This window comes from Dipodomys spectabilis, unplaced genomic scaffold (genome assembly GCF_019054845.1).
Source record: "Dipodomys spectabilis isolate Male_0828 unplaced genomic scaffold, ASM1905484v1 ptg000046l, whole genome shotgun sequence".
Lineage (NCBI taxonomy): Eukaryota > Metazoa > Chordata > Mammalia > Rodentia > Heteromyidae > Dipodomys > Dipodomys spectabilis.
Genome location: NW_024870723.1, coordinates 1,892,936 through 1,906,379, shown reverse-complemented (window position 1 = coordinate 1,906,379; position 13,444 = coordinate 1,892,936). Strand labels below are relative to the sequence as shown.

Below are 13,444 nucleotides of genomic sequence, written 5' to 3'. Positions count from 1 at the left end.
TGGGTCAATGTCCACCACTGGTGTAGGAATCAAGAGGCATTGATTACTCCTATTTGATTTATGGATGTTTAAAATGACATGTCTAAATACATTCCTATGGAAGGTAGTGCCGACACTCTCTGCATATACCCATGCCACCTTAAAAAGGTTAGGAACAGATTCCTTAATATTTTTAAGAGGAAGAAAGCTCATACACCTTTGAATTCTCAGAGAATTTTCCAGTCCTGTGATAAACATGAGTGTTCCACAAACACAGTTTCTCCCTCTGTGCTTCCCCAGGACTCTATTAATTGCTTAGTTATAGCAGTTACCATGATGTCATGTATCTGTTTATGAGTCTGCTTCCGCCACTAGGACTGCGAGCTTCTCAAGGGATGGAACTGTGCCCTGTTCCTCTTACTTCAAATGTGCACTGTATAAAGATTGCTCAGCAACTATCTAATGGATGGATGGATGCATGCATGGATGCATGGACAGATGTATGTATGTATGTACAGATGTGTTGGGGGATACAAGGAAGAAAGAAAGAAAAGAAGGAAGAAGAAAAAGCAGGAAGAAACAATGGTTTTACATCTCCTAACAAACTTTCATCAGCTATAACAGCCTTAGAGAATGCCTAGGAAAGAAGTTCAGCCCCAAAGAAGTACTTCAGCAATGTTACTATACAGTTCTATTGTGTTTTTCTAATAAGCTTGCTATACTAACCCACTCAACTACCGTCTCACACTGCAAAGGAAAAATAAAGGGATTTAAAGGATAGAATTGGGACTCCAGAGACTTGATTTCTGAGGTTTTTCTGCCAGTTTGCTGTTTACTCTTACTCAACTAAACTTAACTTGCCTGGACCTCAGTTTCTCTATCAGCAAGCTGAACAGATTTGGTAAAAAACTGACTTTAATGTCATTTCCACTGTAGAATCTGGGGAAGGGGTGGACAAATGCTCTTCTTTGTTGGTTTCTACCAAGTCAGATCTAATTAGCCTGGAGATGGGGCTCCTCTGTCAAGAAGCCATCCTAAGAACTCAGTAGAGGATCTATCAGGGTTCAATTGGCTCTAGTGATAGCCACATTGCAACTCAGCCTGTCTATCCAGGTCAATCTTCTGCTCAGAAATCCAGAGTTCATACAACATGGTCCCTAATATACTTCCTATATTTGGCCCAGAATGTTATCAATATATGATAACAACATAACTCCATATTGTAGGGGAATATGCCCCAGGCTCTTTGGTTACCAGAAGAGGAATCTAAACACACTTTGGGAAAGATACAATCTTTGACAACAAAAAGGAAAACAAGAAGCACATTTCTCCCAGTAAACAACTTTATAAAGCTAGGGAATGCTCTGGTGGATCTAAATGGTTTTTCTGCTCTGAAGTCACCTACAAATAAAATTACTGATTATCAAAGCTGTTGTTCGCCTGATGTCCTGGAAATCTAACCATCTCCACTCAGCCTTTTTCCTCAGTTTCCCCTTTCTCTTCCTCCTTTCCTTTCTTCTTTTTATTCATGCCTAGAAACATTCTTTAAATGTGTGCATTATGACTATGGTACTGCCATTCATTTTCATTTGTTCCTTCCTTCCTTCATTCTATATTCTTGCATGCATTCATTCTTTCATGGAATATTTACTAGATATATGTGGTATTTGTTCCAAGCAACATGGTAGATCCTATAGACAGACAGATAAAACTAAAGTAGCTTGGATTTGAATTCTGCTTCCACTACTGGTTAACTGTGGGTCTTTCTGTGAGGCTCACAACTTTCTAACTCAATTCCAGAGGGCACAGAGTGTAGTCCTCTGCACACTGCCAGTACATAGGAAGTTCTTGTTATAAGCTGGCTGCCTTTTATTACTACCACTACAGCTGATAATGTATATTCTCCCCCCAAAATACATAAACAATGAAGAGAAGACCCCAGATTCTAAGGTCACCACAAGGTCTCAAAACAACAAGGGAAGCAGACAGAAAGGCCCTAATCAGGAAAGAATGAACTGAATGAAAACCCAAGCAACAGATAGAACTTCCAGGACTATAGAGGCGCAGTGAGATACTGATAAGGAGGAGAGGGAGAGATCTAAGCAGAGAACAACATTTGGGATTATGTGTTGTAGGACACAAAACAAACTTTGTAAATAGGCCAGGCCTGGAAGGGGAAGATGAAGGCCAAAGGAACTGTGGCTTGGATTAAGAAGACCACTATGTGGGCTCAGAGAGCCTTTGAGTACACTGCTCTACTCCTCCCTCTCTCTGGAAGGCCACGTTTCTTTTGCTTTCTGATTCCTTCTTTTTTGCTTAAGGGGAAATGGAATTAACTACTGTTAACTAATGTTTTCTGACTATGACGCACACTATATAGGCCATGTGATTTGGTTACATAATGTGGCATGCCTGAGCTCTTTCTCCTAAAACCATTCAGAAAGTTTTCTTATCCATTCATTAAACAAAAGTTAACATAGAGCTTCTTTTTATGCCATGCAACTGTGCTAGGAACTGGAGAAATTGAGACAGATAAGATCCCAAACATGCATACAATTAAACATATTCAAGGATTTCCAACATTTGAACAGACATGTGCAGAATGTATGGTCGATAAGAGAGGTGGAGAACGAAGTAGTGGAATTAGGAAAAGGCTTTCCTAATTCCTGAAGAGACATAAGCATTCTGAGAAATGGTTCCTGGGGATAGATGTAGTAAGTAAGACAAGCATAAAACGTGTTATACAAAAAACTTTGATGTGCTTGTGTGAACTTCACACACTGCAGATGACATTAAGAGCCTTTGCTTAGGAATAACAGGATCGCATTTGTAATTTAAAGGGGGATAGCTATCAAATACTGGATGATAGGTAGAAGGAGGTACTGGAGTTGGGAGAAGCAGGCATTACAACACTAGGAAAGTAATCATAGCTAAGCTAAAGAAGGAGCCGGCTATACGAATGTTAAGAAAAGCATGGCAGCCAAAGATTGATGACTAAGTGCATAAAATGGATGATGTGTCCACAGTTGTTAACACTAACAAAGGCAAGAATGCAAGGAATTTGGGAGGAAGATGATGCTGGTTTAGATATGGTGAGCTTGTGGCGCTTATTGGCATTTCCAGTGGACAACTGGATCTATGAATCTGGAGCCCAGAAGAGCTTGAAGATAAATGATGTTCACCAACAGAAATATAGGAATTCGTTTATGGGAAGGATTGTATAGGTTGAGGAAAGGGCTGTATGCTCTGGCCTCTGTCTTAGACCACTGGAGGTCTTGCCCAGACTAGTCACTGACACCAATAGGCCCCTTTCCCCACCCACCTATGTAACAGATGGCTTCGATGAGGCCTTCTAACTTTCATATACCTCGCTTCTTCAGTTCTCACGGATTTTATTTCACAAACTAATTACAGTATCTTTACTTCTTATGCTCTCTACCTGTAAGCTTTGCATTTCTCAGAGAAAGTCTGTCTTATCGCTGTTACTTCTTATACCCTGTTTCTCGCCAGTCCTTTTTTTTTTTTTTTTGCCAGTTCTGGGGCTTGAACTCGGGGCCTGGGCACTGTCCCTGAGCTTTTTTTCCTCAAGGCTAGCCCTCTACCACTTGAGCCACAGCGCCACTTCCAGCTTTTTCTGTGTATGTAGTACTGAGGAAGTGAACCTTCATGAATGTCAGGCAAGCACTCTACCACTAAGCCAGCTTCCCAGACCTCATCAGTCTTTTTGAAGATGAAATATCTCCAGTCTCACAAAGGGGAGATAGTACTCTCTGTACAAATATATTTGGGCCCATTCTTCCCAATCACCTTCCATGTTATATAGAGCAATAGGAATCAGGGAAAGACTGCAAATGGGGAGACATAGAAATGACTTCTCCACTAGGAGCTCGCAGGTGTGGGTTAGTCCATTAGATTCGTGAAGGCAAAAGATTGGCATAGCGAGCTATCTCAGTCTGGGAACTCTCACCTCCCAGAAGGTCTGACTCTGTTTTGTTTTGTTTTTTCCTTGTACCTTGCCAGCTTCTCTAAAGATGAGTAAGGCTGACCTCTCTGACTGTTCCAGCTTCTAGGGACCCTGGGTTTGTGGCAATTAATTCTAGAAAAGATATATAATTTCTTTCTCTTGTTCAAAGAAGAAAATCTAAAGTAAAAGCAGTGGGCATGAGGAGAAGGAAGTAGAGTCTCTTGAGGGAAACATGATGAATGGTGACTCCACACCTTAGTGTTTTAATATATTAATTCATAAAATGAACTGATTCGAATGATAACAAGACCCAAAGACCAATGGCCTACTCTTATCTTAGAATTTGTCTGGAATGGCTTTTGTATGGTACAAAATTATGAAGTCAGAGGACTCTCACCTACTTGAAGTGACTTTTAGGAAAGTCACTCAATGAGATTTTTTTAGCATGTTTTTCACTTATAGTATTAAAAGTATGGTAAGTTACATCATATGCTACCTAACATTGTATGTTATCTGGGAGTCCTTCATTAAAATTTTGGAAAAGCAATTTAGGATGAGAATATCAAAGACATTTTTTTCTGGCAAGTATAACTATCTTTGTTATTAATCAGGTGGCTTCCAGCTATTAGCAACTATCAAAGTTCATTCCCCAAATGGTGTCTTCAGCCAGTCTTTGAAATGCTACCACTGGTCTTTTGCTTTGTAACACTAAGCTTTCTGGGTAGTCAAAGTGTGTGTGTCCAAGATGCCTGACATTCTAAGTGTTGTCAATTAATGGCAACTTAGCAAGAAGCAGTCCCAGCTCTTTTCATTTATTATTTATTTATTTAGAATGAGTGTTGCTGAGGGGAGGAGGTAGAGTGTGGAGAGGAGACTCTGTCCCTGACAGTAACAGCCCCAAGCACCACCTAGTGGAGGAAAATGGCCAAAAAAAAAGAAGAAGAAAACTGGAACTCTGGCCAGTTTCTCAAATTTGTTTTAGGACAAGCCTGATTTAGATTATACAGTCTGAAAACGTCTTTGCTAGAAATGTGTCTAGGACCAAGGTAGATCAATCCACAATACCCTCTTGGTTGAGATGAAGACCATTTGTCCAGAAAGTGACAGAGACTTGCCCAAAGTCACACAGTATGCTAACGATGGCCTTTTTCCAGAACTGACACCTGATAGTTCATCCCCTCATTCCCACCTCTCGGTTATTTTCTGCAAATTCTTAAACACACAAACAAAATAGACAAGGCAATGTAATCCACAGATGCATCCAGTATGCATTTTTAACAGATTAGGATCTTTAAAAAAAGACCTGATAACAATACCATAATCTCACCTATCAAAATTCACAGTTCCTTAATTGTAGTCCCTGTCTATTCTAAGTCTTTGTCATGAAGGGACCCCATTCTTGCTGAGGGAATCTTACAGGATGGTACAGTTTAAGCCGAGGGCTGGGCAGTTGAGACGGGGAAAACAAATGTCCCATGCTACAGCCGCTACCCAGAGGCTCCCTACAATTGTGTGGCACAGCACAGAAGTGTGTATTCCATCCACACCCCTGTTTTTGCATCCTGAGAAGAATGGGTCCCAAAGAGGAGTCATGAGAGGCCCAGGTCATACAGTAGCAAGTGGCAGAGTTTGTCAGACTTGTGAAGTTCAGACATCAAAGAATTCCAGCGAGGCATTGGGCATGAAAAGGTTTGTTAACTGGACCATGATGTATCATTCTAAGTAAGAGTGATACTAAAGGTACCTTTCTAGGAACGTCCTTGACTGCACAAATCCCTCCAAGTCTCTCCTTCTGGCTCTTCTTAACCTTGCCAACACGGGTACTGAATTCTGATCTCAGCCTTGAGTTTCCTTCCCCTGCCCGCCTCTCACCTGGTCAACCATGACCACCTGTGTCAGAGATCAGAAGACATCAAGCCAACTACCTGAATGGTAAACTCTCCAATTCTCAATGTCAGGTCTTCAAATAAGTCACTGGGCCAAAACTTGTAAGCCAGTTTCTTAGTAACTGGTGTCAGAATTCCAGGCAAACATCTCCATAACTGCTGCCAGATGTGAAGCAATGTTCTCAGGGCAGCAAGAGGAACTTAAGGGGACACTGAGAGAAAGGAGACCAATTGATTTGACAGAGTTCCACTGGTGAGGGAAGAAAGAAATGCCTGCTCAACATAGGAGCCTTTGTCCTTAATGGAGACCTGGTGTGAACCACCCAGAAAGAGCTCCTACCTGTGGGGATGATCTTTCCTCTTCCTCATCTAGGACACCTGCGGTCAATGCTGTCTTCCCTGTGATCTCAAAAGGAGAAGTGTGTGAAAAGAGAAGAACATACCCCCTTCCCACAGGACTCCCCACAAGTGGGGATTGTCTGCGAATAGAACTCTTTTTCTAACCTGTATACTTGTGTGGAGAGGGTCCCTCCTGACACTCTGGGGGATGGGAGGAGAATTCGTTTGACATCCAGATGGGAACTATTGCATCAAAAGATGCTCAGGCTCCTTTAGAAGGGAGGGAGGTAGTTGAGCACTGGTGGCTCATGCCTGTAATCCTAGCTACTCAGGAGGCTGAGATCTAATGGTCACTATTCAAAGCTACCCCATCAGGAAAGTCCTTGAGACTCTTCAGAGAAAGCCAGAAGTGGTGCTGTAGACCAAGTGGCAGCGTGTTAGCCATGAGCAAAAGGAGCTTAGGCACAGTTCTCAGGCCCAGACATTGTTCAAGGACCAGAACCAGGACCAGGATCAGCAGAAGAAAAAGAGGAAGGAGGAAGAGGAGGAGGAGGAGGAGGAGGAGAAGAAGGAGGAGAAGGAGGAGAAGAAGGAGGAGGAGGAGGAGGAGGAGGAGGAGGAGGAGGAGGAGGAGGAGGAAGAGGAAGAGGAAGAGGAGGAGGAGGAGGAGGAGGTTGGTAGGTCTGTGAATACAATTCAATTCTGTGTGACTCTGGTCCTCAGTTTTCCCTATTCCACAGCAAGCTGCTTAATCCAGATGACTGCCAACTCTCGCCCTGGAATGACTGCCCGTCCCATACTCCTGAGTTCAAACCAACCCTTGGACCTTAAGGTTGCCATCTTCTGTGCCAAGGGAAATGACAGGGATTCCTAGACTCTACTGAAATGAGAGTTTGGAAGGCACTGGGGGAAAACACAAAGCATATGCCAGAAGAACTGTGACCTCTTCAGCTTTTGTTGGTGGGGCCACTTACTATGGCTTGATGTTCCCTGGTTTCCTATTACAGTTTTCAGTACTACTGGGGTTTCTTTGGCTCTTACAACCAAAGGGTCATTCTAACAGAAGGAGTCAAAGAAGAGAACTAAATGGAAAGCAGAAACTGCAAGAAGTCACCTTCTTTTCCAAGATGCATGTTCCTTAATACACAAATAGTTCCCCCAGAAGACTGCATTAGCAAACTGGAAGAAGGGGTTAAGAGGTTTGGTGGCTCTGTGCTGAAATCAGCTAGTCTCCCTTATTCACTAGCACAAGCTGGTACTGTGCAAGGTACTTTCTGCATGTTTCTATCGCTGAAGTATCTTGCAATCCTCATGTCCATTTTTCCAAAGAAGGAAAACAAGGGATAGAGAGATGTTAACATATAAACTTCCTAAAATCCATCCCCCCCCACCCACACACACCTTGTCCTTGAACTCAGGGCCTACGCACGATTCCTGAGGCTCCTTCCTTCCTTTCTTCCTTTCTTCCTTCCTTCCTTCCTTCCTTCCTTCCTTCCTTCCCTCCCTCCCTCTCTACCCACCCTCTTTCATTTTTTGGTTGTTGTTTGTTTTTCTTTTCAAAGGTAGTGCTCTACCACTTGAGCCACTCTCTCTCTTCTAGCTATTTTGCTAGTTAATTAGAGATAAGAGTATCAGGAACGTTCTGCTCAAACTGGCTTTGAACCAGGATACTCAGATTTAAGCCTCCCGAGTAGCTAGGATTTAAAGGCTTGAACCACTGGTGTTTGGCTCAACTACTAGTCTTTTTGAGGGTTTGAGTGAGAAGTAAGAAGAAGGCTCTGGAACTGAGGAGTGGCAGAAAGAAGGACTCTCGAGAAAGACTAGCACACTTAATCCATTCTAACATTTAGAACAAAAGAGAAAAGCCTGGTAGCTGAGGTGCTGGATAGCATTCAGCTAAATCCCTTTCTCCTCCTGAGCTGGAATTTGGGAGTAGGGACCTGGGAGGGAGGAGGAGGAAAGCATTTGTGGGGTCCAGGCTGTACTTTTCTAACAGGTCAGGAGAAACTTTAACAAGATTAACTGCCGCTCAGAGCCTCTGCTCCATGGAGCAAATTGAGTCTATTGTTTTCTTTCTTTTTCTTACAGAATGGAGGGATATGGGGGCACAGTTGGGGATGACAGGCAGGGGTCTGGCTCCTGCCTGGTGTGGTACAAAAGCAAGGGGATGTGTCAGACCCTCTCACCCCACATGAAAGGGGGCCCACATGGTTTCGCAGGAAAATGCTGGGGGCAGTGGCTGGGTGGCCGGTCTGTGTGGGGTAAGAGGTAATGGTGTTTTTCAGACTTGTTATCACAGCCATCTAGGGGGCAAGGACTAGAAGTTGGGATATCAGGGTTAAATCCTAGTTCCTGCTACCACTGAAGAGCTGTATATCCCATACAGCTGTCTGTGTCTCTCCCTGTTGACCCAAAAGGACTCATCAATTAGCCTTAGGATTGACTGGTGGATGGATTGATTGATTCATTGGCGGGCTCTCTTGACAATCCTGCACACAGGCACTTTCCAACTTGACTCTGACTAGATAAGCCAGTCTGTACGTGTATATTCTCCTTCTTGTTCAGATATTTAAAAAAGCGGGGGGGACATGTTTTCTGCGCTTGGAAATACACGCTGTTCTTTCTCTCTCCTGCTCTGAGCTCCAATCTGGAGTCTGAACCAGAGTGGCAAGAGCATCCCAGACTGGCCAATCTGAAAGCAAACCTGCCTCACCAGGGGCAGCAAAGACCTGTCTCTGGACAGACCCCGTGAACAGCGCTGTAAAACTAGACCTTTACTACGAAGCCCGACTGAATCCTGCAGCCGAATGGAATGATGTAAGGCAAGCCTGGCCTGACAGCCAGGCAGCAGCTGGGCCTGAAATAGCAGTGTGGTCCCTGCTGAGCAGTGACGGGGGCTCTGGAGATAGGTGACCTGGGTTTCCGGCAAAATTGGTGACACTCAGCCAGAGCAAGACAGCAGAGAGAGAGAGAAAGAGGGGGAGGGGTGGAGAGGTCAGACAGCCAACTGGGCACCTGAGGTCGCAGTCAGTGGATGCCATGCACCTTGGCACTCACCCCAGTCCTTGGCCTCTCCCAGCCTGAACTGACACAGAGGAGAAAGCTGAGGGGGAAAAAAAAGTACTTCTGTAAGGAACCTCTGTTTGTTTGCTTTTGAATTCAAGGAGAAAGAAACAGGTTCTTTTTTCTTGCAGCACTCTGTACAGCGTGGATACTGCAGAATAGGTTTTTGCTGGCTCTGAGCCAGGTGTTTACACACCACCAAATCTGGCTGGGGTTCAACTAGGGGAGGGGAAAAAAAATCCACTAGAATCCTCAGGAGAAAAGCTCTGGGCTTTCTGGTACTACAGGACAGCCCTGCCTTCCCTCTCCCCACAACTCTACCCCTCCACACCCCCTCCCCATACCCCCCCCAGCTCTGTTTTGGAGAGGAATGTTATTTCCACACATAAAATGGACCAGGCATTTTATACAAGCAATAATAACCAAACATTCCCTCCTTCCCATCCAATTAAAGTATTTTACTGCAACAACCTTTGTGTGAGAATGAGTTTGTCTAAAGAGAATGATGTGTAGAGAGACCTTCCGTCTGAGTTAAATACTTATCAAGTAGTCTCCCATGCCATCTCCGATGACAGGTCATGTGGCTCTCCACTACCCTTCCCTGAGTACCTGCAGCTCCCCTTCAGAAGGAGGAGCCCTTCTGAATCATTGCTCCTCCGACAGGTAAAGACTAGGTAAGACCGGAATTTACTCATTAAACACACACGCAGGCGCGCGCCCGAGCACGCTCGCGCGCGCGCACACACACACACACACACACACACACACACACACACACTTTCAATCAGCAGACTGTGCGTTTTCATGTTTGGAAAGAGCATCAGCCTTGAATTATCACCACGACTATCATTATTATTTTGAATAACACCTCTGCTTCTGTCTACCCTCTTCTGGCTGACAAGGACTCCATGTGAATGAACTCCGTTTCCCTCGTTTCCCTCTCCTTTCCCCCGGAGAGGAAAAAAAATAAGGAAAAATAACAAGCGATGACGTCAGTTTTGTGTGTGTATGCTGTGTGCGTGTGCGAGTGTGCGCGCGCGAGAGGGAGATGGAGAGGGAAAAATACACATTCTCACCCCTCTCTCTCTTTCCTCCCCCCCCCAACACACACTTTGGTAGAAGGGAAGAGGGGGCTTTGGCCACCATCGACTTGGGTACAGAAGCAGAGTTTGGGTCCCCCTGAAGCGGCAGTTCATGTCAACAAGAGAGTCAGCCCAGGGTTAGACAAAGTCCAAGCCCAGGAAAGACAGGACCCCGCACACAGTCTCGGGAGAACAGCTCTCGCATCTTTCCCTTCTAAGACAGCGTGCCCGGGGGTGGGAATCGCCAAACGGCTCCGCGCGCGCTGGGCTTCCTGGCTGCGGGCGAAGGGGAACCCTGGCTCTCACTCCCAGACATCCCCAGACCAGGGGCAGGAAGGGAATCTCCCGGACAAGAAGAGGCAAAACTTTCCTTCTCTCCTCTGGCGCCTCCATTCAGCACCCCCTTCCCTCCAGTTTTATTAAAAGCATTTGCACAGATTCATTTAGAAGGAGGTGCCGGGGGAGAGAAGGAGTGCGGGTGGATGTCGAAGCATTTCTAAGATTTTCACCTTTGGCAGGGTCCCGTTTCACTAGGAGATGGCAACCGCGTAGGGAAGAGAGAGACAGAGCGACGGACAGACCGCGACAGAGAATAGAGAGAGAGGATGAGGAGGGTGAGGAAGAACTCAAATACATTCTGCTCTCATTAAAAAAAATCTACATGTATATATACAGGCCCTAAGTGAGAAAAGCACCCAGTGTCCTAGAGGAGACTAGGGGAAGGGTAGCGGGGTGTGAGTCGGGTAGGTCTCGCCCCAATTCTGAAGAACAGGCATCAGCGGGTATGGGGGTGGCAGCTTGCGCGCGCGCCAGTGTGCGCTTGTGTGTGTGTGTGCGCGCGCGCGAGCGTGTGTGTGCAGGGGTGCGTGTGTGCACGCGTGTGTGTCTCGGGAAAGGGGGGAGGGGGTCCCAGAGGCAGACTTCAAGCAGAAAACAACTTTAAGGCACTTCGGGGACTTCTAACTCTTAGCATTCCCAACCAGCTCGTCCCCGCGGGCTTTCCGAGTAACGGGGAGGTGACTCGCATCAAAAAGTGAAGGCAAATGCACGCTCCCGCACCCCACCTTTCGCGGGCAATCCAGCGGGGGTGGTCCTCCCCTTCCTTCCTCCACCTCCTCCGACCCGCTCCCTTCCCCAAAGCGAAGCCGAATGGGTCTGGCCGCCCCGAGGGCGACGTTTCTATGCCCGGAACACGGTGGTGGGGACACCAACTTCCTCCCCCCACCCCGACCCTCCCCGTCGCCTTGGCCGAGCGCTACGTCCCGCGCGCGCGCGCGCCCATTCGACAGATGGGGTAAACTGAGTCCCGGGGCTCCAAGCTCCAGCCGGCGCGTACCCCGGGAGTGGCTCCCTCCGGCGGACAGAGTCGCCGGGCCTCCCCTTCCCGAGCCCCCCACGCGCACCGCGCTCCGGAAAAGGTGGGGTGGGAGGTGGGTGGGTGCGGATGAGCGGACCCGGGTGTGTGTTTGGGGAGGTGGGGGGTGCGTCGCCTACCTGCGATGACGGCCGGGGAGCGCTGTCCGCCCTCCGCGCGCAGCCACACTTGCAGCGTGAAGGCGTCCCGGGGCAGCTCCAGCTCGGCCCGGAGGCGCAGCTGCTCGCCTCGCCCGCTGAAATAGAGAGCCCGGCTCGGCGGGCTCGGCTCCGCGGCGGCGGCGGCGGCGGTGGCGCCCCTCGCTTCGCGCTGCTGCCGCCGCCGCCGGGGGACGCGCGCGGCTTCCCAGGCACCGCCCGGCGACGACGACAACGACGACGACGGCGGAGGCGGCGGCGAGGCGCGGCGACCGCGGGCCGCCCGGGTGGCGCAGGTGGCCGGGCTAGTGGCGGCGGCGGCGGCGGTGGTGGCGCGCGGGGGGCGAGCGGCCCGCGGGTCTCTCCGGGCCCGGCGGGAGCGCTCGGCCAGCCCGCAGCCCAGCGCGGCGCTCAGCAGCCCCAGACGCAGCACCCAACTCCAGAGCCGCATGTCCGACGGTCCCCCCCCGCCCCCCCTGCGCCCCGACACCGCCGCCCACAGCTGCCAGCTTTGGGAGCCCCGGGCGCCTCGACTTTTCTCCGCTTCTTCACCCCCCTTCTTGGGCGAGCACCCCCCCCCTCCTCCTTCTCCTTTTCCACTGGTTCTTTATTTTCTTCTTCTTCTTCTTTTTCTTCTTCTCTCCCTTCCCCTTCTCTTTCTCGCTTTCCTCCTCAAGGTGTGTGCTCCACTCCCCCCACCTTTGACAAAAAAAAATACCGTCCAACTCCTCCGGGTTGACAATTTATCTTCTCCCCGCTCCTTTATCTGCCTTATCTCCCCCCCCCCCACCCCCTTGCACACACCTCTCTAACAAACAGCTGGTTGCCTTCCTCCTTGGGTTATTTCATTAAAAAAAAAATTATAGGATTGCTTGCTCTTAAAAAAAAAGCGCCTCTAAGACACCGATCCGCTCATTCCCTCCACCCCCCCCAAAGATGCTCTAATTTATTTATTTTTTTTGAGTCCCTTTATAACACAAGCCACAGCCCTCTTCTCTGCCCCCCCTTCCCTCCCCAAGCCCGTGTCCCCCCCCTTCCCTTCCCCTCCCCTCGACACAAAATGAAAGGAAAGAGGGGGGGGGAATCCCTCAGAAGAAGGGTAAACAAGCGTATGCTAATCTGCTCCCGAGCGCTCCACCTTCGCAATTGAATGAGTCCCTGTTAAAACGGCGGGGATCGTGACTAATCAATCAGTTGGAGGCCGAGCTACCCAGCCTTCCTCCACTTTCTCGTTTGCCTCCTCTCCTTCGCTCCGGCTTCTCCACCCCCTCTATTTTTTTTTTTTTTTTTGAGAAGACAATCTTAAAGTAACAATTTAATGAAATTCTGTACACACCCCCTTACGGTCCTCCCAGCTCGACTCATTCCTGCTCAAAAAAAAAAAAAAAAAAACAACCCAACAAAACATAAAACAAAAAACACACACATTCCTGGTTTTGTTTTGTTTTGTTCCTTCTTCACGGCACCCCCTCCCACTTCTCCTCTCCTGTATTTATTTGTTTGTTTGTTTTCTCTCGTGGAATTAAAAAAAAACCCTCTCTCTTCTCTCAAGATCCTCTTTACACTTTGCTGGCCAACCTACATCCTCTCCTATAGTACACAGAGAAAGTCTTGAAACT

At 47.7% G+C, this 13,444-nt stretch overlaps 1 protein-coding gene across 1 annotated transcript in view; it reads right to left on the bottom strand.

The window, feature by feature from the left end:
• The window catches only part of Pappa (pappalysin 1), a 223,955-nt gene extending 211,679 nt beyond the window's left edge, over positions 1–12,276 (bottom strand). Inside the window, exon 1 of the mRNA XM_042678753.1 lies at positions 11,808–12,276. Coding sequence (XP_042534687.1) covers positions 11,808–12,276 — 469 coding nt within the window. The remainder of the gene's footprint in view (positions 1–11,807) is intronic.
• Positions 12,277–13,444: the final 1,168 nt, after the last annotated feature.